This window comes from Maylandia zebra, linkage group LG3, assembly GCF_041146795.1.
Source record: "Maylandia zebra isolate NMK-2024a linkage group LG3, Mzebra_GT3a, whole genome shotgun sequence".
NCBI classification, from domain to species: domain Eukaryota; kingdom Metazoa; phylum Chordata; class Actinopteri; order Cichliformes; family Cichlidae; genus Maylandia; species Maylandia zebra.
Window position 1 is genome coordinate 9,701,673 of NC_135169.1, and position 24,824 is coordinate 9,726,496.

Below are 24,824 nucleotides of genomic sequence, written 5' to 3' on the forward strand. Positions count from 1 at the left end.
TGCATCAATCCTGCTTATTACAGAGAAACTACCATGTGTGTTTCTATGTAATAATCAAAAGTTTTAAACACAACAGTTACATTCTGTATTATTGCATTATGTATTATATGGTAACAAGATACAAACATGCTAAAACATCAGCCAGTAGCACCTTATTATTGTAATGAGATTATTCCAAGTAAAACTGTATAAACATGTAAAGATACAAAGTCACAGACATTATTTCCCTATTTCACACAGGTTATCATATTGTTACCCAAGTATTACGATACTCTTACTAACTGCTTTTACCTCGTGGACATCTGTTTATTTACACATTATTACTCCGAGTATTTGGGTCCAGTTACATCAATTTCCGTGTAATGTTACTCAACTGTAACCACTGTTATTCCTACGAATTTCAAATAGGAGGCATCAATAGTGTGGAACAAAAGTAACAAAGAAAAAGGTTTTATAAAGACTGGCACTGCTGTATTTTATTACTGTTGGAGATGTTGTGGTACCTGTTTCTCTTATCTTCTTTAAAATCAAGTTGGTGACCTTCATCACATCATCAGTATATGTCTCCATGATCAAATCCACTGTCTCCAGTTCATCTGCTGTCTCCAGTTGGGACTGTTTGATGGCTGGAAAACCACCAAGTACCTGAGGATCCTGAAGACACCTGTGGAAGGCTTTCAGCTTCTCCTCACCCAACTCCTCCAAAATATCCAGCAGCTGTTCATCTACAGACGTCTCCATCTTTCTCTATAAAAACAGGAGAGGACATTTTCAATGCAAAGGCCAACATGGAATAGTGTGTCCCATGTGACTCATCAACAGTTTTCACACATTACACCCTGGTCTGTTTCTGATATGTAATTTATGACCCTCTGTTTTTAATCCTCATTTCACCATCATATTTTAACACAGCAGGAAGATACAATGGTCTCTGTCAGGACCCTGGAAACAATCACACAAAAAAAAACTATTATAAAAAAATGGCCCTCTATTTGTTTTTGTTGTTATCATAAAATAGTTTTACGTGCTGACAGGTTGCTTCATATTTGTGTATGGAGTAGCATGCCCGCATGAGTCCTCAGTACAACAATAATTTTACACGATTGTAAAGTTTATGCTTGTAGATCAGAATCAGACTCAGAATCAGAATACTTTATTGATCCCTGGGGGAAATTATTTTTTTGTTACAGTGCCCCATTATAAACCAACATAAACCAACATTAAGACAAAACAGACAATACGCTAACTAAGAATAGCACAATATATACATATATATATACATAAGTCACTCATTAAAAGATCATGTCATATACAATTTCAACTCTACATGACGTCTCAATTTTTATTCTGTTTTTGAACCATCATCTAAACACTTCTGATAGAGACAGGCAGCAAACATCAGCAGCAGTGATTAATGGTCTCACAGTGCCCTGTAGAGAAACGGAGGTGTAATATATCACACACTGTACCAGAGGGAGAAGCTGTGTGGATTTCGGTTAACTGGTGAGTCTAAACTGGCTGCTGATGTGAGCGAGATGAGTGCTCAAAGTGTTCAGGATAAAGTGCTGTATTGTATGAATGTGGACTGTGATCAAAGTGCTCTGAGAGGTTAGAAAGAATTGCTCTGTGTGAATTGAAGTACATTATAGTATATTACAAATATGTACAAAGTCCTCTGTAAAACCTTCAAGGTGTAAAGAAGGTGAGGTGAAGGTGTAAAGATCAGGACAAATTCTCCACAAACACAAATCTTATGATGCATTTGTCTTATATGTGTTTTTAGAATGTGATGTCTGAGAGCTGCAGTGGTTCTGATAAAGAGTGAGCAGTCTGAGATGTCAGTGAGCAGTAACAAGGAGAAAATGTTTGCTGCCTGTTGAACAGAAACACTTTCCACGACAAATGAAAGCTGAATGATCAGAGAGACTTACAGCAGTGACGCTGAGTCCTGGTTCTCCTCACAGATCCAAGAGTTCACAGAGTGGAGCTGAAGACTTAACTTCACCTGAGCTGGATCACCTCACCGGCAAACACTGACACAATAAGTCTCAGAACTTCCTGTCGAGCACAGCAGGCTCCACCTCAGCCTCTAAAACCTGAATGTTGACTTCTTGGAACAAGCTGGTTTGATCTGTTTGTGTTTCCAGTTAAAGGGAGGGACAGTGTCACTTACACACTTAAAACTGTTTTATAAAACACTTGTGAACAAACACTGGAAGAAGACATCCAAAATCCAGCACTTGGGATCTGTTGTGGTACAAGTACTGCACCACCACTGAGTTAGTGTTTGTATAAATGTGGTGAAGCAAAGCCAAAAAGAAAACCCCACCATCATGTGTATAAAAATACTTATTGGATAAATAATGAAAGAATCAGCACAACATACCAAAGAAAGAAAAATGAGGTCAGGGCCTCAGACAGAAATGATAAAGATATAAAACATGACAGTTGTATATGAACACAGGTCTGAACAGGTTGGTCCTGATCTGCTCATTAAAATCTGCATTATCTCGCTTTTTCATCTTTAATCACTGGTGAAATAAAGCTGCTTTGTTTGATGATGATTGATGTGGTTGTGTTTCCTGCTTTCAGTCTTCCAAGGAAATTTTCAGACTAGAAATACTAGAAACCGCCTGCAACACAGTTTCAGTTGGCAGCGCCCCTGCTCTTTGTGAAGCAACAACAACATGTTATTTAACAGATCTGTAAAAAGACTAAAACAAACCAAGAGTTTAACTTCAAAACTGAATTAAACACATTTTAATTCGGACTTTTCAAAGGTGTCAGGGTTACTTTGTCCATAGTTTAAAACATATTTCCATTCTTCTTTATCTATCCTGGGAGTTTCTGCAAAACCTGAATGAGCAGAAGAATGTTCAGTTACAGCTCCAGGCTTCTCAGCTTTAACCCCTGCATGAGTGACAGTCAAGTATCACTCCTCAGGCTCCTTTCAGACTACGTGGCTTGCTCAACTTGTTGGTGCAAAAAGGTGATTAGCTGAAAACTTGGCATGTCTCAAAATGGTGTGCAGTGTGTCCTTAAAGATCTGAGAAAGAATAGAATAGAGTAAAATAGCTTTTTATCGTCATTTACAAATACAATGAAAGTTTGAGTGCTCCACACCAACTGTGCCAGGATAAAATATAAATATTAGAAAGCTCTGCTGACAATGACACACCCGTTTTCACCCCTGGGCCGTGTGATTAGGCAGAGGATCAATAGTGGCTCCACAACCCTCTTAGGGACACTCCCAACAGGCCTTAAAAATCTGGGACTCTCCACCAAATGTTCTCAGAAATGAAGAAGCTTCTCAGACAAAAATTAATGACGTTCAGTCTTTTCCTTCCAAGCTCCTGAGATCACCATGACCTGGGTGACTGAGAACCACAGACATCAATAAAACCACACATGAGTGATGGTAACTGGTAAATATTAACGTTTAATAAGTTGAGTTGATGTTTTTATCATTTTCCAATACTGTTCCTCTGATTCAGGATTATGTGTGTGCATTGCCGACACGGTCGTTATCATCCTACAGTCCTCTAGACACACTCAAAACTGTTAAGGGTAGCTGCACACCAGAGGTGTGAAGTATCCATACATTCATCCATCCATCAATCTTCTTCTGCTTTAACCAGGGCCAGGTTGCAGGGGCAGCAGCCTAAGCAGAAAACCCCAGACCTCCCTTTCCCTAGCCACCTCCTCCAGTTTATCTGGGGGAACACCAAGGCGTTCCCAGGCCAGCTGAGAGATATAATCTCTCCAGCGTGTCCTAGATCTGCCCTGGGGGCACACAGGAGGCACCCTTGTCAGATGCCCAAACTACTTCAACTGGCTCACCCTTTAGAGGAAGCGCATTTCTGCCGCTTGTATCGGCAATTTCATTCTTTCGGGCACTACCCACAGCTTGTGACCTGAGGGTAGGGACAAAGATTAACCACCACCACGATGGACCAGTGCAGCGTCTGCATCGCTGCAGCTGCAGCACCAATCCGTCTGTCGATCTCCCGCTCCCTTCTCCCATCACTCCTGAACAAGACCCCGAGATACTTGAACTCCTCCACTTGGAGTGGGCACTCCACCCTTTTCCGGCTGAGAACCATGGCCTCAGATTTGGAGGTGTTGATCATCATTCCCGCTGCTTGACATGTTCGAATATGGTGTTCGTTATCACCAAACTGAGGTTTGCACAGAAGTCCAATAACAAAACACCGTTCAGGTTCAGATTAAGGAGGACGTTCCTCCCAATCACGCCCCTCCAGGTCTCGCTGTCACACACGTGAGCATTGAAATTTCCCAGTAGGACGACAGAGTCTCAAGGCGAAGCAACCTTCCAGCACCCCATCTGGTGCTGGGTACTCTGAACTGCCCCTCGGCGCGTAAGCACAGATGACAATCAGGACTCATTCCCTGTTACCTGAAGGCGCAGGGAACAAACCCTCTCATCCACCGAGAAGAACCCCAACGTACAGGCAGCAAGCCGAGGCGATACCAAGATACCCACACCAGCCCGCCGCCTCTCACCAGGGGCAACTCAGACAGAGTCCAGCCCCTCTCCAGGAGACTGGGTCCAGAGCCCAAGCCATGCGTTGAGGTGCGCCTGACTATATCTAGCCAGTACCTCTTAACCTCACGCATTGACTCAGGCTCCTTGCCCGCCAGAGAGGTGACATTCCATGTCCCAATTGCCAGTCTTGGTAGCCGGGGATCAGTCCGCCAGGGCCTCTGCTCCTGCCCACAATGCACCCGACCCCTACGGCGCTTCTGGCGGGTGGTGGGCCTGCAGGAGGTTGGGCCCATGTCCCCATTTTGGGTTTTGCCCGGGCGGGCCCCATGGCCCAGACAGGGTAAACTGTTACCTCTGTGATATCCTCACAAGGGTCTTCTGAATCGCTCTTTGTCTGGTCCCTTACCCAGGACCAATCTGCCATGGGAGACCCTACCAGGGGGCAAAAGCCTCCATGCAATATAGTACCTGGGATCCCTGGGACACACAAAACCTTCCACCACGATAAGGTAGCAATTCAAGGAGGGGAGCAGAGAAGCAATGAAGTACAAATACTTTTTTAACCCTTTAAAGCTGGTTGGAACAGGCACGCTCCGTTTTGCATAACTATTTTTAAATCCCTGTAGAACCAGAAACACGTAAGCTAGTGCAATAATTTTTTTTTGCATATGAAACCAGAGGAGTTGTACTTACATATAGCTTTGCAAAACTTGCATAAAAACCACTTGCAGCAACAAAAACATGTAAAAAAAACCCAAAAACGATTTTCAATTTTTTTGTGCCATTTGTGCCATTTGTGGGAGCATTTCAAGTTGCTATACAACTGTTATAGCCCATATTTTAATAATATGTATGCATTAAGTCCATAGTAATTACATAAATTTCAAAAAAGTCCAATAAACAACAAAAAAATTGAAAATCGTTTTTGTTTTTTATTACATATATTTCTACTTAGAGAAATTTAAGAGGTTTATCCCTCAAAACTTTAAATACAAAAAAGTTGCAAAAAATAGTTTACAACAACAGGAAATTTTCTTTTGAGTGTCTTCATAATTTTATTTTTGAGGCACACCAATCTTTATATACTGCGGAAAAAATGAAAATAAATATTATAATGCAAGTTTGCAAAGAAAACAGCAGGTGCATCAAAATAAACTATTTAAAGCAGTGCAATTTGAGTTCTAAGCATCCCAGAAACTATTCAGAAAAACATGAAGTCAAACATGACTTTTAAAAACACCAGTATAGGCTTGTAAGGCTTATAATTAAAAAAGGCCTTACATTTAAGTAAGTAAGTACAACTCCTCTGATTTCATATGCAAAAAAAATTTTTGCACTAGCTTACGTGTTTCTGGTTCTAAAGGGATTTAAAAATAGTTATGCAAAATGGAGCGTGACCGCTCCTACCGGCTTTAAAGGGTTAAGCACCGGTTCGAGCACAGTTTAAGCATCTGCACAGTTTTAAAAGTACCAATTTTATCCCACAACTTAGACATTCACATTACTCACACCCTCATTACACATACATATAGGATCTTGGGGGTGGGCACGATACACGGAGTCCTAGTTACCATCAGGGTGTACACCTCACCCCTGGCATCGTTGCCCACCTCTCAATTTTAAATACACGTAGACATTGAGGGCTAGCAGGAGGGACTATGCGCTTACCTGCTGCTCTCTGGCAGGTAGCTCCATGCCCTCCTGGGTTTTAAATGCACCTTAGAACACACATGCATCAACACTACAATGAGCGGGTGGAGGGAGGTTTGGGGTCTTCTCTCACCCCCGTTCTCTGCGACCTGCTGGAGCAGGGGGGCTAGGAGGAGGAGTTGGCCGTCCGACTGCGGTCTGGGGTGTGGAGCCTTCCTGCTGCTGCGGAGTCGGGGCGGTCTGCCTCCCCCCACCCCAGGGAAAAGGGAAACACCACCTGGGTCTGGGTGCAGTTCCCCCCTCCAGGGGCAAGGGTACCTTGACCCGGTTCGTAGAGTACGCTTGGGGAGTGTGATCGTGTGTACAGCGTCTCTTTATGTCTGTCTCCACGTTGGTTGAGTGTGGAGTAAGTGTATATGAGAGCATGAGGGTGGGAATGGATGTTTGTATCTGTGTGTGCCTGTATGTCTGTGTCTATATGTCAGGTTGGGTGTCAGGCGCCACCTCTCTGGGGACATCTCAGGCCCTCCAAGGTTTGGAGGCCTAGCAGGGCTAGCAGGAGGCACTATGCGCTTACCTGCTGCTCTCTGGCAGGTAGCTCCATGCCCTCCTGGGTTTTAAATAGAGATGGACCGATCCGATATTACGTATCGGTATCGGTCCGATACTGACCTAAATGACTGGATCGGATATCGGAGAAAAATAAAAAATGTAATCCGATCCATTAAATATCACGAAAGCACCTCGCAAAACTTGCAACACGCCGTAACTCACCTCAGAACGTTAGCACGTCGGAGCAGTATGCATCACGTGATAGAGCGGCTGTGGCATGCGGGACCTGTCGGTGGTCTGGATAGCATTTGGAGCTTCGCTAGCAACCCGGCATTTCATCTCCGACAAAGTTATCCCCGAGAGAAGTAAAGCAAGTTTGTAAGTCCATCTCTGAATGTTTGTAAAGCATTCCCACGTTAAGCTTAACGAGCGACTGCCTCTCGCTCTCCGGCTGCTACTTCAATTGTGAAACTGCTTAAATGATCAGCTGATCGGCTTTTCTGTCGCGAGTCCGTCTTTGTTTTTGGCCCACTTTGCACCAGAAAGAGGAAACCAGCGGCTGAACAACAGCAGCACGTTTAAGCTTGATAAGCTGTTGTTAGAATTTATTTAATATTAATTTCTACACCAGGATCTTTTTCTACGTAGCTGACGGCTGGTAACTGTGCAGGGGCGGATCTAGCAAAGTTTAGCCAGGGGGGCCGATAGGGCATTAACTGGGAAAAGGGGGCACAAAGACATACTTTTCTTTCTTATTCTCATTTAAAATGTCGAGCTTTTAATAAATAATTATCTGACACCCAAAGTTTTAATTTGATGTAAAATGAATAGAAGTCAATTACTGTATATAGTAACTATTAAGTCTAATATATATACCCTAGTAAGCTATAGTACTTTTTCCTTTGGGAAGGTACCATCTGTGCAGTCTGCAATTTTGTTGAAGAAAGATGTTGAATCTATTTAATATTTCTTGAAAAATAATTGATTTCTGTGCATTTTTTTTCACACTGCATCAAATTAAGGTTGATTACGTTGATTAAGCATCATGAGGTGGCGCGTGAGGGGTGGTTCCCTATTTTTTATTTATTTATTTTTGTTGTTGCTGGGAGTTGGAACCCTATTAGTTAGGTTGCTTAATATTTACGCTAAGTACTCTTTAAAATACCAGAATAGGGAGGATGGTGTAGGTCTAAGTTTATTAGATTGATCAGTATTGCTGAACTATGAAATATTTTTTTTGTATACAGGTAAAACAGAATAGCTTTAGTGTAGTTGTTGTTTTAAACTTGAGTATGAACTTATACAAAATGCAGCAAGATATTTTAAAAAACAGTTTTGTTGATTAAAAAACACTATATCGGATTCATATCGGTATCGGCAGATATCCAAATTTATGATATCGGTATCGGTATCGGACATAAAAAAGTGGTATCGTGCCATCTCTAGTTTTAAATGCCCCTTAGAACACACATGCATCAACACTACAATGAGCGGGTGGAGGGAGGTTTGGAGTCTTCGCTCACCCCCATTCTCTGTGACCTGCTGGAGCGGGGGGGGCTAGGAGGAGTTGGCCGTCCGACTGCGGTCTGGAGTGTGGGGCCTCCCTGCTGCTGCTGAGTCGGGGCGGTCTGCCTCTCCCCACCGCAGGGAAAAGGGTAACACCACCTGGGTCTGGGTGCAGTTCCCCCCTCCAGGGGCAAGGGTACCTAGACCCGGTTGGTAGAGTACGCTTGGGGAGTATGATCGTGTGTACAGCGTCTCTTTATGTCTGTCTCCACGTCGGTTGAGTGTGGAGTGAGTGCATATGAGAGCATGAGGGTGGGAATGGATGTTTGTGTCTGTGTGTGCCTGTATGTCTGTGTCTATATGTCAGGTTGGGTATCAGACGCCACCTCTCTGGGGACATCTCAGGCCCTCCAAGGTTTGGAGGCCTATCTCCACCCACCACCACTTCCCCTGCCGGTGGCGGACTCCCTCAGGTGTCGGTGCGTTGGTGGTTCTTTGTATCTGGGGGTGGGCATCCGGGTACACACCGGCTCACTCCTTGGCGGCCGATTATTGGGGCTCGCTCGGGCCACTTCGGAGGTGGGATGTTCCCGGCCTCTCGGCCTGGGGCTCGGTCACTCAGGCACAGCTGGCTGCCGGCGGAGCTCACGGGCGCGTCACTGCAACTCCCCCTGGCTTCTGCTCCGCGGCTGCTGAATGAGCCCTCATCTGGGACTCTCCTCAGCTCTTACTGGGACAGTGGCGCGGCTGCCCCTCTGTGGGTCTTCCTTGGTCTCTTGTGTTCTGGGGGCCTCTGGATGTCTGGAGTTTTGATCTCCTCCATACCTGCTTGATACCATAGAGGACGGGGCTGTGGCTCCCCACACTCCCTAGCAGATCATTACATGGAGAAACCTTTGGAATGCAAGCATGCTGATCCACACAGGTATGCACACAGGTGTACACACGGGTATTCACAGACGCGGACTACAGCTTTCTTGGCTGCTGCCTCAAAACACACTGTGCGCTGTCTATCTTGCGTGTTGCACAATATCGTTTATTATTTAGTAACTATTGATATCTACTGCTAGCTAGTTTATTGTGATGGTGCTTTTTTTTTCTTATTATGTTGCTCTTTGTTGTTTGCTGTCTCTTCTGTTTTTTTTTCTCCATACAGGTGACCCAGGTGTTTTTTTTTTCTCTCTCTTCCCCCCCTTCTCACCGTCTCTTCTCCCCTTAGGTTTCCTTTCTCTCGCTCTCTTTCTTTCATTCTTTCTCCCTGGCCTATCCCCCAGTCATGTCTGTCCCGTTTGTAGCAACTGAAAATAAAATAAATTCATAATTATAATAAAGGTCAATCAAATGGATCAATATGGCAAGGCCATGATGATCCACTTGGTAAAATAAATCCGCTTGGCATCTTCCTTGGCCTTAAGACAACAAGTCTGATGGCTATAAATCAAAACGGGACAAAAAAAAAAAAAAGAAGCGCCGTAGGGGTCGCGTGCATTGTGGGCAGGAGCAGAGGCCCTGGCGGACTGATCCCCGGCTACCAAGACTGGCAATTGGGACATGGAATGTCACCTCTCTGGCGGGCAAGGAGCCTGAGTTAGTGCGTGAGGTTAAGAGGTACTGGCTAGATATAGTCAGGCGCACCTCAACGCATGGCTTGGGCTCTGGACCCAGTCTCCTGGAGAGGGGCTGGACTCTGTCTGAGTTGCCCCTGGTGAGAGGCGGCGGGCTGGTGTGGGTATCTTGGTATCGCCTCGGCTTGCTGCCTGTACGTTGGGGTTCTTCTCGGTGGATGAGAGGGTTTGTTCCCTGCACCTTCAGGTAACAGGGAATGAGTCCTGATTGTCATCTGTGCTTACGCGCCGAGGGGCAGTTCAGAGTACCCAGCACCAGATGGGGTGCTGGAAGGTTGCTTCGCCTTGAGACTCTGTCGTCCTACTGGGAAACTTCGATGCTCACGTGTGTGACAGCGAGACCTGGAGGGGCGTGATTGGGAGGAACGTCCTGCTTAATCTGAACCTGAACGGTGTTTTGTTATTGGACTTCTGTGCAAACCTCAGTTTGGTGATAACGAACACCATATTCGAACATGTCAAGCAGCGGGAATGATGATCAACACCTCCAAATCTGAGGCCATGGTTCTCAGCCGGAAAAGGGTGGAGTGCCCACTCCGGGTCAGGGACGAGTTCCTGCCCCACGTGGAGGAGTTCAAGTATCTCGGGGTCTTGTTCAGGAGTGATGGGAGAAGGGAGCGGGAGATCGACAGACGGATTGGTGCTGCAGCTGCAGCGATGCGGACGCTGCACTGGTCCATCGTGGTGAAGAGGGAGCTGAGCATAAAAGCAAAGCTCTCAATTTAGTGGTTAATCTTTGTCCCTACCCTCAGGTCACAAGCTGTGGGTAGTGCCCGAAAGAATGAAATTGCTGATACAAGCGGCAGAAATGCGCTTCCTCTAAAGGGTGAGCCAGTTGAAGTAGTTTGGGCATCTGACAAGGGTGCCTCCTGTGTGCCCCCAGGGCAGATCTAGGACACGCTGGAGAGATTATATCTCTCAGCTGGCCTGGGAACGCCTTGGTGTTCCCCCAGATAAACTGGAGGAGGTGGCTAGGGAGAGGGAGGTCTGGGGTTTTCTGCTTAGGCTGCTGCCCCTGCAACCTGGCCCTGGTTAAAGCAGAAGAAGATTGATGGATGGATGAATGTATGGATACTTCACACCTCTGGTGTGCAGCTACCCTTAACAGTTTTGAGTGTGTCTAGAGGACTGTAGGATGATAACGACCGTGTCGGCAATGCACACACATAATCCTGAATCAGAGGAACAGTATTGGAAAATGATAAAAACTAGAGATGGACCGATCCGATATTCAGTATCGGTATCGGTCCGATATTGACGTAAATTACTGGATCGGATATCGGAGAGAAATTTAAAATTTTTTATCCGATCCAGTGAATATCACAAAAGCACCTCAAAAACTCGCTAACATGGTATAACCCAGGTCATGACCTTAGCACGTCAGAGCAGTATGCGTCACGTGATCGAGCGGTTATCGTGTGGGAGAGCTCAGAGCCATCATGTCAGCAGTGTGGATTTATTTCAAACTAAAAGACGAAAAAAGCAAGACTGCCGAATGCAACTTATGCGATGCAAGTGTTTCGCAGGGTGGTAGCAGTGTGGGGAATTTTAACACCACAAACATGATTAAACACTTACAGAAACACCACGCAAAGGAGTATGCAGAATTTAGCCTGGCCTCCAAAGCTAAGCAGAAAAGTGTACCATATCAACAAATGCTTTTGCAAAACATTCAGAGACGTGAGAAACTCCCTCCGGAAAGCAATAGAGCGAAGCTGATAACGGAGAAAATAGTTGAATTTGTTGTGCTTGATGACCAGCCCCTTTCCGTTGTGGAAAATGATGGTTTTCGATGCTTAATTGAGCATTTAGAGCCTCGCTACATGCTGCCAAACCGGCATTTCATCTCGGAGGAAGCTATCCCAGGCAAGTACAAACAGGTGCGCAAGTTCATCTCCGAAAGTTTGGAAATAATTCCCACGTTAAGCATGACGACTGATATCTGGAGCTCGGACGTTTGTCCATTGTCCCTGCTAAGCTTGACTGTACACTGGATAGACTCGAGTTTTACAATGCAAAAAGCAGTGTTGCAGGCCAAAGAGTTTCGTGGTTCACACACAGGAGAGTCCATCGCTGCAGCTATAGAGGAAATTTTAAATGCGTGGAAAATTCCGAAGAATAAAGTCCACGTTGTTTTGCGAGACAATGCCAGCAATATAAAAAAGGCAATGGACCGGCTAGGTGTTGCCAGTTTGGGATGCTTCGCGCACACTTTGCAACTTGTGTTGAATGAGGGACTGCTTGCACAACGTGGTGTATGTGATGCTGTGACAGTGGGCAGAAAAATAGTGGGTCACTTCAAACACTCACCACAGGCATATTCGCGTTTGGAGGACATTCAAATGGAGCTGAACATGTCACCCAAACGTCTGATACAAGATGTGCGAACAAGATGGAATAGCACATATTATATGATCAAGACCCTCACAGAACAGAAGCGAGCCTTGTGTGCATATTCTGCAGAGTATGATCTGCCTGCCACACTTAGTGCACATCAGTGGGGGTTACTGGAAAAGGTCCTGACAGCTCTAGCTCCCTTTGAGGAGTTAACAAAGGAGGTAAGCGCATCATCCTCATCTGCATCTGATGTCATCCCTATTGTCTGCGTCCTTAAGCGCGTGCTCTCCCGAGAAAACGAGGCCGATGATGGAATAAAGAAAATGAAAGGCACTCTTCTCGAAGCAGTTAACAGACGCTTCAGAGATGTGGAATCCGAGCCACTATACACAGTTGCAACACTGCTGGATCCAAGATATAAAGACAGGTATGTAAGGCTTCACTCATGTTATTTTAACAGATCAACTTGTGTTTTGTGTGTGTGTGTGTGTGTGTGTGTGTGTGTGTGTGTGTGTGTGTGTGTGTGTAAGTGATAGTGCATTAGAGAGAGTGTGTCAGAAAATGGTGAGGACATTCTAGATTAGTTGTGATAGACTTGTCATTCAGTCAGGACACCACCATTGCGCATTATAACATGTATTGTCTGATTCAGAGTAGTACAGCAAAGTATGTTGAGGTCTTTATGATGGGCATGGAATAAATAGCAAGAATGAGGAATGATAGTTTAATCACACTGCTGAATGATACTAATGATAAATTTAATGATTGTTTAATATTCAAGTTTGGACTTTTTTCATTTCAGGTACTTCACGAGTGTAGAAACCTCAAAACAAGCTAAGGATGCTTTGATGGCAGAGGTGAGGAAGATGGAGTTTTTGAGAACTACATTAAACTCCTCAGAGCCAGCAGAGGGGACATCAGCAGTCTTGGAGCCAGCAAAGAAGACTCCACGGGTGGAATCTTCCAGCCAAAGCAGACTTGAAAGTGTTTTTGATGAAATCCTGAAGGAAAACACTCAAGATCCTGTTCCTCAGTTAGCCACGACAAGTGCACGTATTGAAGTGCAAACTTACCTTAGTGAGCCAACCATTCAATGCTCAGATAATCCACTGCTGTACTGGCAAGCCAACAAACTTAGATTTCCCACTCTGGTTTCTACAGCAGCTAAATTTCTCTGTGCACCTACCACAAGTATTGAGAGTGAGAGACTCTTCAGTACAGCCTCCATTATCATTGATGAAAGGAGAAGCAGGCTGACAGCTGAGAAGGTTGAAATGTTGATCTTTCTGAAGAAGAACCTAACTCTCATGTTAAAGTGAAAAAAATGTTACAATTGCATTATTACAAGAATGTTGTTTGCTCTGCTAAAATTGCACCTTTTTTCAGTACCAAAGGGGTTTTGAAATTTGTATAAAGTTGCACTGTTATTTACTTGAATTTTACTTTAAATATTTCAAGATTTAAAGTTCTGCATAATGTTGCACTTTTATTTTGATGAATGTTACTTTAAATACTTCGAGATTTAAAGTTCTGCATTATGTTGCACACTTTCAGGATGGATATTTTGATAGTGGTGACAGCTAAACAGTGCTAAAGTTTAAATAAAGAGATATGCATTGTTGAAGTGAGCAATATTTTGGGTGCAGTCTTTTTCTTGCATGCAAGTATAAGAGAATAGCTTTAGTGTTTTGTCTTTTTAAATTTGACTTTGAACTTATAAAAAAACAGTTTTGTTGATTAAAAAACACTATATCGGATTTATATCGGTATCGGCAGATATCCAAATTTATGATATCGGTATCGGTATCGGACATAAAAAAAGTGGTATCGTGCCATCCCTAATAAAACATGAACTCAACTTATTAAACGTTAATATTTACCAGTTACCATCACTCATGTGTGGTTTTATTGATGTCTGTGGTTCTCAGTCACCCAGGTCATGGTGATCTCAGGAGCTTGGAAGGAAAAGACTGAACGTCATTAATTTTTGTCTGAGAAGCTTCTTCATTTCTGAGAACATTTGGTGGAGAGTCCCAGATTTTTAAGGCCTGTTGGGAGTGTCCCTAAGAGGGTTGTGGAGCCACTATTGATCCTCTGCCTAATCACACGGCCCAGGGGTGAAAACGGGTGTGTCATTGTCAGCAGAGCTTTCTAATATTTATATTTTATCCTGGCACAGTTGGTGTGGAGCACTCAAACTTTCATTGTATTTGTAAATGACGATAAAAAGCTATTTTACTCTATTCTATTCTTTCTCAGATCTTTAAGGACACACTGCACACCATTTTGAGACATGCCAAGTTTTCAGCTAATCACCTTTTTGCACCAACAAGTTGAGCAAGCCACGTAGTCTGAAAGGAGCCTGAGGAGTGATACTTGACTGTCACTCATGCAGGGGTTAAAGCTGAGAAGCCTGGAGCTGTAACTGAACATTCTTCTGCTCATTCAGGTTTTGCAGAAACTCCCAGGATAGATAAAGAAGAATGGAAATATGTTTTAAACTATGGACAAAGTAACCCTGACACCTTTGAAAAGTCCGAATTAAAATGTGTTTAATTCAGTTTTGAAGTTAAACTCTTGGTTTGTTTTAGTCTTTTTACAGATCTGTTAAATAACATGTTGTTGTTGCTTCACAAAGAGCAGGGGCGCTGCCAACTGAAACTGTGTTGCAGGCGGTTTCTAGTATTTCTAGTCTGAAAATTTCCTTGGAAGACTGAAAGCAGGAAACACAACCACATCAATCATCATCAAACAAAGCAGCTTTATTTCACCAGTGATTAAAGATGAATGTTATGCCTTTTGGTCAAAAGTCTGTGGTTAGTGCATAGTCTGATTAAGTTACATAAGCAAAGTGATAAATAAGTTCAAAGTTAAGAAATATTATAAGTGATTCATGCTAAAAACAGGTAAAATGTATGGGTTCGAAATTTGCTCAGAGTGAGACATCGTTATCACAAGCGATCTTTGTATTGTACGTGCGGAAATGGGAGCGAGGGAGCGCTCTGATCATTAACCTATCTTTGACGTATTTTCTCCGTTAATGCCGTGAAAAGTGCTTCGGCAGTATTAAAAGAGTGAACGAGTTCATGTACACGCTAAGAGTGCCCTACACGCTTGTACCTTGGGAAACATTCGTCTTATTAATATGTTCAGAGATGACTTTTATATGTGTTTACATGGAGTGAACTGCAATGCTAATGTAACGCACGTGTTAAGCTAGGCTAATCAGTAAGTTTGTCATTGAGATGTGTATTAGCTAGCAATTTATTTTCACTTTCTGTATGTTTTAGTTACAAATAAGAAATAGCAAGGAGAAGCCTTGAGAGAGATAAGGCTTTAAAGGATCTTCATTAAAAGCAAGAAAAGCAAGCCTTGTGTGGAAGATCTCCTCTATTTTGTTCGCTAGCTGTCTAGCTTCACATGGTCACGTGTCGTGAGGGCAGCATAGTAAAAAGACGAACGAAAAGACGCCTACTCAGCAGGTTCAAGCATACAGAGCTACTTTAAGCAACATGAGTCTACGCTCAGGAAGAAATTACTTAAAAGACTACGCTGCCGAAGAGCTAGACGAAGTAGCCGGTGGTGAACAACAAGCAGATGTCGCCACTCAACCAGCTACAATGCAGCAACGGTCTCAGCCATTTGACACCAAGTCGCAGCAATCCAGAACATCGACAAGGCATTCTCAACGGACATCCTCATCAACAGCTTCTGCAGCTGCAAGGGCCTACGCCAAAGCTCAAGCAGCACGAGCTCAACTGGCCTTCGCTGAAAAGGAAGCTAATGCAATGAAACAGAGAGCTGAACTGGATGCTCATCTACATGTCCTCCAGTGCCAAAAAGCAATAGCCGCAGCTGAAGCAGAGGCCTCAGCCTATGAAGAAGAAGAGATTCAGAGCGGGGAGCTCTACGGAGAACTTTGTGAGGAAGCTGAGCCCATCAGTACGGTGCACCGCACTAACGAATATGTTCAACAACAATGGGAGTTACTCTACCCAGACACTCAGCACGACCCAGCACAGTCTCCTAAAGGAAATTGCAATGAAGTAGATGTACAAGAGAGTACACAAATAACTAATCCTTTTATAACCAACACTCAGACGAAAACACCACCTGTAAACAGAGAAAGGAAACAGGAGCAAACAGCGAACACATGTGTAGTCGACACGTACTGGTCCAACTCCACAAAGCACACCCCCAACCTTAACAACTGCGTACCTGAATCAAGTGAAATGCAACAGTTTGCAAAATACCTAATTCGCAAAAAAATAGTCAGCACAGGTCTTTTGCACTTTGATGACAAACCTGAAAACTATTGGGCATGGAAAACCTCATTCATCAGCGCAACCAAAGACCTAAATTTGTCTCCAAGAGAGGAATTAGACTTGCTAACAAAATGGTTGGATCCAACATCATCCGAACAGGCTAAGCGCATTCGTGCTGTACACACCCTCAATCCTGCTGCAGGTGCGAAGATGGTCTGGCAACGCCTTGAAGAGTGCTACGGCTCACCTGAGGCTATTGAAGACGCACTCTTAAAAAAGGTAGAGGACTTTCCCAAACTCACAAACAAAGACAATGTTAAGCTGCAGGAACTTAGTGACATCTTATTGGAGCCACAGTGTGCTAAACAAGATGGCGCACTCCCAGGACTTGCTTACCTGGAAACAGCTAGAGGAGTCAGGCAAATAGTGGAAAAACTTCCCTTCAACCTACAGGAAAAGTGGACAACTGTAGGAACACAGTACAAGGAGACTCATAGTGTGTCATTTCCTCCGTTCTCAGTTTTCACACAATTTGTCCAGCGGCAAGCGAAAATGAGGAATGACCCAAGCTTTGCTATGTCCAAGGCCAACACCCATGTCCCTTCTCCCACAGAAAAACTGAGGTCTTATAGTCGCAAACCTACTGTGTCAGCACACAAAATGGACATTACGGCAGAGCCGAACCAGAATAATCTCAGTCCAAAGAAAATGGAGGAACCGGATCGCCAGTGCCCAATCCACAAAAAACCACATCCACTCAAAAAGTGTAAGCTCTTTAGAGACAAAACTATTGAAGAAAATGAAAAAGCGAGATAATGCAGATTTTAATGAGCAGATCAGGACCAACCTGTTCAGACCTGTGTTCATATACAACTGTCATGTTTTATATCTTTATCATTTCTGTCTGAGGCCCTGACCTCATTTTTCTTTCTTTGGTATGTTGTGCTGATTCTTTCATTATTTATCCAATAAGTATTTTTATACACATGATGGTGGGGTTTTCTTTTTGGCTTTGCTTCACCACATTTATACAAACACTAACTCAGTGGTGGTTGTCATGGTTCTGATTTTGAGGAAGAGACTACGACTGGTATACAGCTGGGTCAGCACAGATCATTTTATTAAAACACACATTACAGTGTGGGAAGAGCCGGACTTCTTCTTCGTTTGCACAAAGAAAGAGAGCTTTATAGTCATTATGACGTCACACAGTTAGATCTTACTGGAAATGATAACAGTTCCTCGCACTCAAAAAGTTCTCCTTATATGGACCTCAACTGCTACTTTAGAGAAAAACAAGTGTGTATTAAATTGTGCATTTTGTGATAGTGTAGCTCTAGACTGTCCTAAGACGACCTTTCTGTTCTTATTAAGTGTGTATGTAAACGTGCGTGAATTACATAACGGTGTGCATGTTGTTAAAGGCCTGAATATGTCCAAGTGACTGGAACAGGCCCTGCTGAACCCACCAGATCGAGAGGTGTAAATACACTGATGGACAACAGCTTAAGCAGATAGAAATAATAATACAGAACAACAATAGACTGATTAAAGTGCTGATACTCTGTATACATTGATATCTTGCTCAGATTAACATAGATGTGATTCAAAGATTATTCTGTCAACTGATTCAACAATGGTAAATGATTAATCAGTGATAATTCTGATTATAACTGTGACCATAGGAATACAGAATAAAATATCTCTTGTCCACATGGTGCAGTACTTGTACCACAACAGATCCCAAGTGCTGGATTTTGGATGTCTTCTTCCAGTGTTTGTTCACAAGTGTTTTATAAAACAGTTTTAAGTGTGTAAGTGACACCGTCCCTCCCTTTAACTGGAAACACAAACAGATCAAACCAGTTTGTTCCAAGAAGTCAACATTCAGGTTTTAGAGACTGAGGTGGAGCCAGCTGTGCTCGACAGGAAGTTGTGAGACTTATTGTGTCAGTGTTTGCAGGTGAGGTGATCCAGCTCAGGTGAAGTGAAGTCTTCAGCTCCACTCTGTGAACTCTTGGATCTGTGAGGAGAACCAGGACTCAGCGTCACTGCTGTAAGTGTCTCTGATCATTCAGCTTTCAATTGTCTTGGAAAGTGTTTCTGTTCAACAGGCAGCAAACATTTTCTCCTTGTTACTGCTCACTGACATCTCAGACTGCTCACTCTTTATCAGAACCACTGCAGCTCTCAGACATTAAACAGGTTCTAACAGTTTTTCAATTTTTCTTTACTGCAAATGCAAATGCAACATGTTTTTCCTTTACTTAACCAGATTCTTACTCTGGATGGCATTACATTGGCCTCCAGTAACACTGTGAGGAACGTTGGAGTCATTTTTGAACAGGATGTATCCTTCAATGCCCATATTAAACAAATATGTAGGAATGCTTTCTTCCATTTGTGCAAAATCTCTAAAATTAGAAATATCCTGTCTCAGAGTGATGCTGAAAAACTAGTTCATGCATTTATTACTTCTATTATACTATATCCTCGCATGTGATTGGCCACAATATGGAGGGATTAGAGACCGGCCCACCAGGTATTATAGGAAAAGTCATAAAGCCTTTGAATGAAAACAACCACTGTTGTGACAGTGATGTACACAGTCTTGTTGGTATATGTATGATTTCTATAGATTTGACATAAAAACTTGATACAGATAATTATTTGTTAAAAGTGAGACATTTTAAATGAGAATAAGAAAGAAAAGTATTTCTTTGTGCCCCCCTTTTCCTGTTAATGCCACACCTGCCCCCCTGGCAAAACTTTGCTAGACCCGCCCCTGCACAGTTACCAGCTGTCAGCTACAAAGATGATGGGTGGTTATCTTCTGTCCCTCTGTCCTTTACCTTTTCCTTTTCTTCTGACCACCCATTGTCTTGACCATCCAGCTGATACTAGAAAGTAATATTAAATAAATTCTAACAACAACTGATCAAGTTTAAACGTGCTGCTGTTGTTTAGTGCAACATCCGCTGGTTTCCTCTTTCTGCCGCAAAGTGATAAGGAGACGGGACTTACATCAGAAAGGCCGATGTAAGTCCCAGCAAAAGACGCAAACTCAGCAGTCTGCAACAACAGGTGATCATTGATCAGTTTCATGATTGAAGTAGCAACAGGAGAGGCAGGGGGAGAGAATGAGAGAAGAAGAGGCAGCTGTGCAGCGTAACGACAGAGTAACTCCAGCTTTGTGTCTTTGTTTCATTGTAGCTGAAGTTCGGGACAAACTGTGTTCCTTTTCAGCTCAATGCGAAATACGTAATATTTTCTCTGAATATGGGACGATTCCATTTTTTACGGGACGTTTGGCAACTCTACTAACTAACCTTATGAATAAAATAAAGTTCACTATCAGTAACATCATAGCACCCACCCAGCTGTATAGAAACTCCGTCATGCTAGCTCACGCAGTATGAGTTATTGTAACTGACAGTAAAAAGTCAGCACAAAGAAAATAAACTGCACCTAAACTTGGTTTATATCTGACCCAGATAGACTGCAGGTCATAACTTCTTACCTGAAGTTCAGTTCACCTGACACTCGGACCAGCCACCGCCTCGGGTCTCTCCTCCTCCTGCCTCCCCTTTCCTTCATCCACCTGCTGGCCTCTGTGGAAGCTCCGCCATAGCCACCACCGAACAACTGAGTTATTTTTACAGATAGCCCAGCATCTGACCAATCCACCACCTTTCATTGTTTATACTGTTACAAAAACGAAAAAAAAAAAAAAAAACATCGGCCCATAAAAACAAAAAATCACCATCGGGCATACCGGACATATGCCTGGTATGCCCGATGGCCAGTCCAGCTATGATTGGAGCATAGCTGAGCCACTGTGTGGGAGCTGAGCAGCAAAAGGAAATTAAGTGAGGAGCTGGTTCTCGCTCAATGGGAGTCGACTCTTCTGATTCACTATAAAGGACTCTCTAAGCACGGCTGTTAGAGCTGATGCTTTTGCACACGACACATTTTCGAACATTACGTTGTGTGTCATGGATACTGTTAACTCCAAATCTCCCGACCACTATGTCAATCTGAGACAGCAAGACCGAGACAAGACCCAGGAATCCAAGACCAAGACCAAAGTCTGTCGAGACCAAGACCACGTAAAAGTGGTCTCGAGACCGGTCTCGAGACAAGGGATGGGTACCGGTATCCGGTGCCATTTGATAGCTTGCTGCGAGACCTCACACCGAGCACATCTACTGCCGGTGTGGTGCCTGTTATCGGACCCGGAGTTAGCAACATCCCCCAAGAACCCAAAGAGTAGTTTCCTGGCCCCTAGCCCTGCCAGTTTAGCTGAAATGATGACGGATGATGATGGCAGCAGAAGCCGTTCTTCTCTGCGTGAGTAGCCTAATGTAAAGTCGTGTGTAATTTACATTGAGTAGGCTAACCACGTTATTAAATTAATGTATGTAAGGTAAACTAGCAACACCGTCATAGTTACATGTGGGTGTCTTCTTGTTTGATAGAGTGATACCATATGCCCTATAGCAGCAAAAAAGGCTAACATTGTATCTTTTTACAAAAAAAACAGCTAAACATGATAGGTTTTAGGACAAAGTTTGTTTTTTCCATTGTTTAACCCTTTAAGACCTACCATAGAACCAAGTCCGCCAGAGCTTACTTTATATTTTTACATGCTGTAGTGCCAGTTTTGGGAGCATTTCAAGTTGCTATACATCAATACAACTGTTATCGCCCAAATTTTAATAATATGTATGCATTAAGTCCATAGTAACTACATAAATTGCAAAAAGTGCAATAAACTACAAAAAAATTGAAAATCGTTTTTGTTTTTTTTACATAATATTATAAAGCAAATCTGCAAAGTAAACAGCATGTGCATCAAAATAAACTATTTAAAGCAGTGCAATTTGAGTTCTAAGCATCCCAGAAACTATTCAGAAAAGCATGAAGTCAAACATGACTTTTAAAAACACCAGTATAGGCTTGTAAGGCTTATAATTAAAAAAGGCCTTACATTTAAGTAAGTAAGTACAACTCCTCTGATTTCATATGCAAAAAAATTTTTTTGCACTAGCTTACGTGTTTCTGGTTCTACAGGGATTTAAAAATAGTTATGCAAAATGGAGCGTGACCGCTCCTACCGGCTTTAAAGGTTTAAGCACCGGTTCGAGCACAGTTTAAGCATCTGCACAGTTTTAAAAGTACCGTTTTGGCACCAGTATCGGATAAAACCTAAATGATACCCATCCCTGCTCGAGACCAAGACATCCAACTCTAGTATTGATTTTGATTTTTGATTTGATTTGATTTTATTGATTAGCATTCAAATTCAAATCTCAGTGAAAACAGTGAAAAAACAAACAAACAAACAGTGAAAACAGAACAAAAATCTACCATAAAGAAAGAAAGCATGAGACAAGGCTAATCAAAAGGTATTGGCTGAAGCATTTGCTTATTACGCCAACCCTTTTCACAAAATATCTTTTTGTATGCAGCTCCTGTACACAGGGCTTGAAGAAAATAATAAAACAAAGCAAAAACCAAACAAACAAACAAACAAACAAAAAAAAAACAAAGAAAAAAAAAAACTTTCCACCTTAGATAAGTAACTACATCAAAGCAAAAGAATCAAGAGGTTGTTTTTTTTTTTTTTTTTTTCTTTCTCCTTTTTGCTCTTTTCATTCTTGATTTATATATTTTTCTAATACTCTATTTTTAAACATATTTTTAAACAAGGAAAATGAACTACACCTTTTTAAATCACTGTCATAACTATTCCACAGGTTACCTCCTCTAACAGAAACACATCTCTGCTTTATATTTGTCCTTATCTTGTTTTTTTTAAAGAAATCTGTTCCCCTTAAGTCATATTGACTCTCTCTGACTTTGAACAGCTTCTGAGTACTGGGGCAAAGCAAGTTATTTTGTGCTTTATACATTATCTGTGCCATTTTATATTCAACTAAATCATAAAATTTCAGGGTATTCAGATTAATAAACAAAATGTTAGTTGGTTCTATATAGTTTGATTGGTTTATAATTCTTATAGCTCTTTTTTGTAACTTGAAAATAGGAAGAGTGTTCGTTTTATATGCATTACCCCATATCTCCAGACAGTAAGTCATATATGGAAGCAACAGAGTACAATAAAGTGTGTATAATGTTTTTTTGTTCAGGACATGCTTTGTTTTATAGAGAATAGCAATGGTTTTTGACATTTTTGTTTTCACGTGGTTTATATGAGACTTCCAACTCAGCTTATCATCAATTATCACTCCAAGAAATTTATTTTCGTACACTCTTTCAATTTCAATTCCATTAACCCTTATTTTAGATACATTTTTCATTGGTCTAGTGCCAAAAATAATCAATTTTGTTTTCTTTATATTTAATGATAACTTATTTACATCAAACCAGTTTTTTAATATATTTAACTCCTTTTCCGCTGTAGTCAGAAGCTGTTCTAAGTTTTTACCTGAGCAGTACAGAGTGGTATCATCAGCAAACAATACACATTTTAACAGTTTGGAAACACTACATATATCATTTATATATAATATAAATAATTTAGGGCCCAGCACAGAGCCCTGAGGAACACCACAAGTTACCTTCAACTGCTTAGATTTTACATTATTGAATTCGACATATTGATATCTTTCATCCAGGTAACTTTTCATCCACTTGTATGCTATCCCTCTTATGCCATATCTCTCTAGTTTATTCATTAATATAGAATGATCAATTGTATCAAACGCCTTTTTTAAGTCTATAAAAACACCAACAGTATATTCCTTATTATCTATAGCATTAGATATCCCTTCAACAAGTTCCATCACTGCCATTGAAGTGGACCTTTTCACTCTAAAGCCATATTGGTTATCACTTAGGAGATTATGCTTCTCAATATATTTATCAAGTCTATTAACAAATAACTTTTCTAAAATTTTTGAGAACTGTGGGAGTAGTGATATTGGCCTATAATTGGTAAACTGACATCTCTCTCCGTTTTTATGGATTGGAATAACTTTTGCTATTTTCATTTGTGAGGGAAACACACCAGTTTGAAAGGACAGATTACAAATGTATGCGAAAGGTTGCACTATATATTCTATAATACTTTTAACTAATATCATGTCAATACCAAAACAGTCAGTGGACTTTTTATTTTTAAATGTCTTCACAATGTTAATTATTTCTCTATGAGTTACAGCACCAATAAACATGGAGGACACATTCTGAGTAATATGTTTATTTAGGTCGTTATTATTTCTTGACTCTGGAATTTCTTTTGCTAAATTAAAGCCAACATTTACAAAGAAATCATTAAATTCATTTGCAATGTCTTTAGTTTTATCAAGCACAATATCTTTATCTTTTTTAAAATAATCTGGATAATTCTTATTTTTTGAGCCCTTTTTGATTAGACTGTTTAATATCCTCCATGTTTCTTGTGTGTTACTTCTACTTTGCTCCAATAATTTGTGGTAATATTCTTTCTTGCTTGTTCTTATAATATTTACTAATCTATTTTTATATAACTTGTACTTTATTTCAGCATCTTTTGTCCTCTGTTTTATGAATCTCTTATATAGATTATTTTTCTTTTTACATGCATCTTCTATCCCCTTTGTGATCCATGGCTTATTTGATCTGTGATGCTTTCTAGTGATTTTCATTAAAGGACAATGTTTTTCATATAGTGAAATTACAGTTGATAAGAATGCATCATATGCACTATTTGAATCTTCATTTGCAAAAACCTCATTCCAATTGTGTTCCTTTAAGTCCACCTGGAGGGCAGCAATGGCTCTTGTTGTTCTATGTCGTATCATATCAAATGTTTGATTCTTTTGTTTAGTTTTAATCCCAAAATAATTTTGAAAAATTGCAAAAACAGGAAGATGATCGCTTATATCAGTTATAAGAAGTCCACCTACTATTTCATGGTCAATTTTATTTGTGAATATATTATCTATCAATGTAGCTGTATCAATTGTTATTCTACTTGGTTTTATAATTACAGGGAAAAGGGAGTTACTATACATTGTATCTATGAAATCTGTTGTTTTCTGATGTCCATTTGGGTTTAGCAAATCTATATTAAAATCACCACAAATTATTTGCACTTTTTTATCATTTAGGTTGCTAAACATAGCAGCAAGTTTTTCATTGAATATCTCAAGGCATGAACCTGGTGTCCTATAGATGCAACTTATAATTATATTGTTAGCTTTTTCAACATGAATTTCAATAGTGACACATTCCAATATGTTATCTATGGTGCTTGACATGCATTCAATCAGACTACATTTCAAAACTTTATCTACATATAAAGCAACACCGCCTCCTTTTTTATTCACCCTGTTCATTGTAAATAATTCGTATCCTTCCAGTCCCATTTCACTA

The 24,824-nt window shown here is 41.6% G+C and overlaps 2 protein-coding genes across 2 annotated transcripts in view; one reads left to right on the forward strand and one right to left on the reverse strand.

The window, feature by feature from the left end:
• Positions 1-2,097, reverse strand: part of LOC143414598 (protein NLRC3-like) — a 43,632-nt gene extending 41,535 nt beyond the window's left edge. Inside the window, exons 1-2 of the mRNA XM_076879323.1 lie at positions 1,932-2,097; positions 504-747 (exon numbers count right to left, since the gene is read on the reverse strand). Of these exons, the coding sequence (XP_076735438.1) occupies positions 504-741 (238 nt within the window). The 5' untranslated portion in view covers positions 742-747; positions 1,932-2,097. The remainder of the gene's footprint in view (positions 1-503; positions 748-1,931) is intronic.
• A 6,864-nt stretch (positions 2,098-8,961) lies between these two features.
• The window catches only part of LOC112430901 (protein NLRC3-like), a 45,539-nt gene continuing 29,676 nt past the window's right edge, over positions 8,962-24,824 (forward strand). Inside the window, exons 1-2 of the mRNA XM_076879336.1 lie at positions 8,962-9,140; positions 18,406-18,498. The gene's annotated coding sequence lies outside the window, so the exon portion shown is untranslated. The remainder of the gene's footprint in view (positions 9,141-18,405; positions 18,499-24,824) is intronic.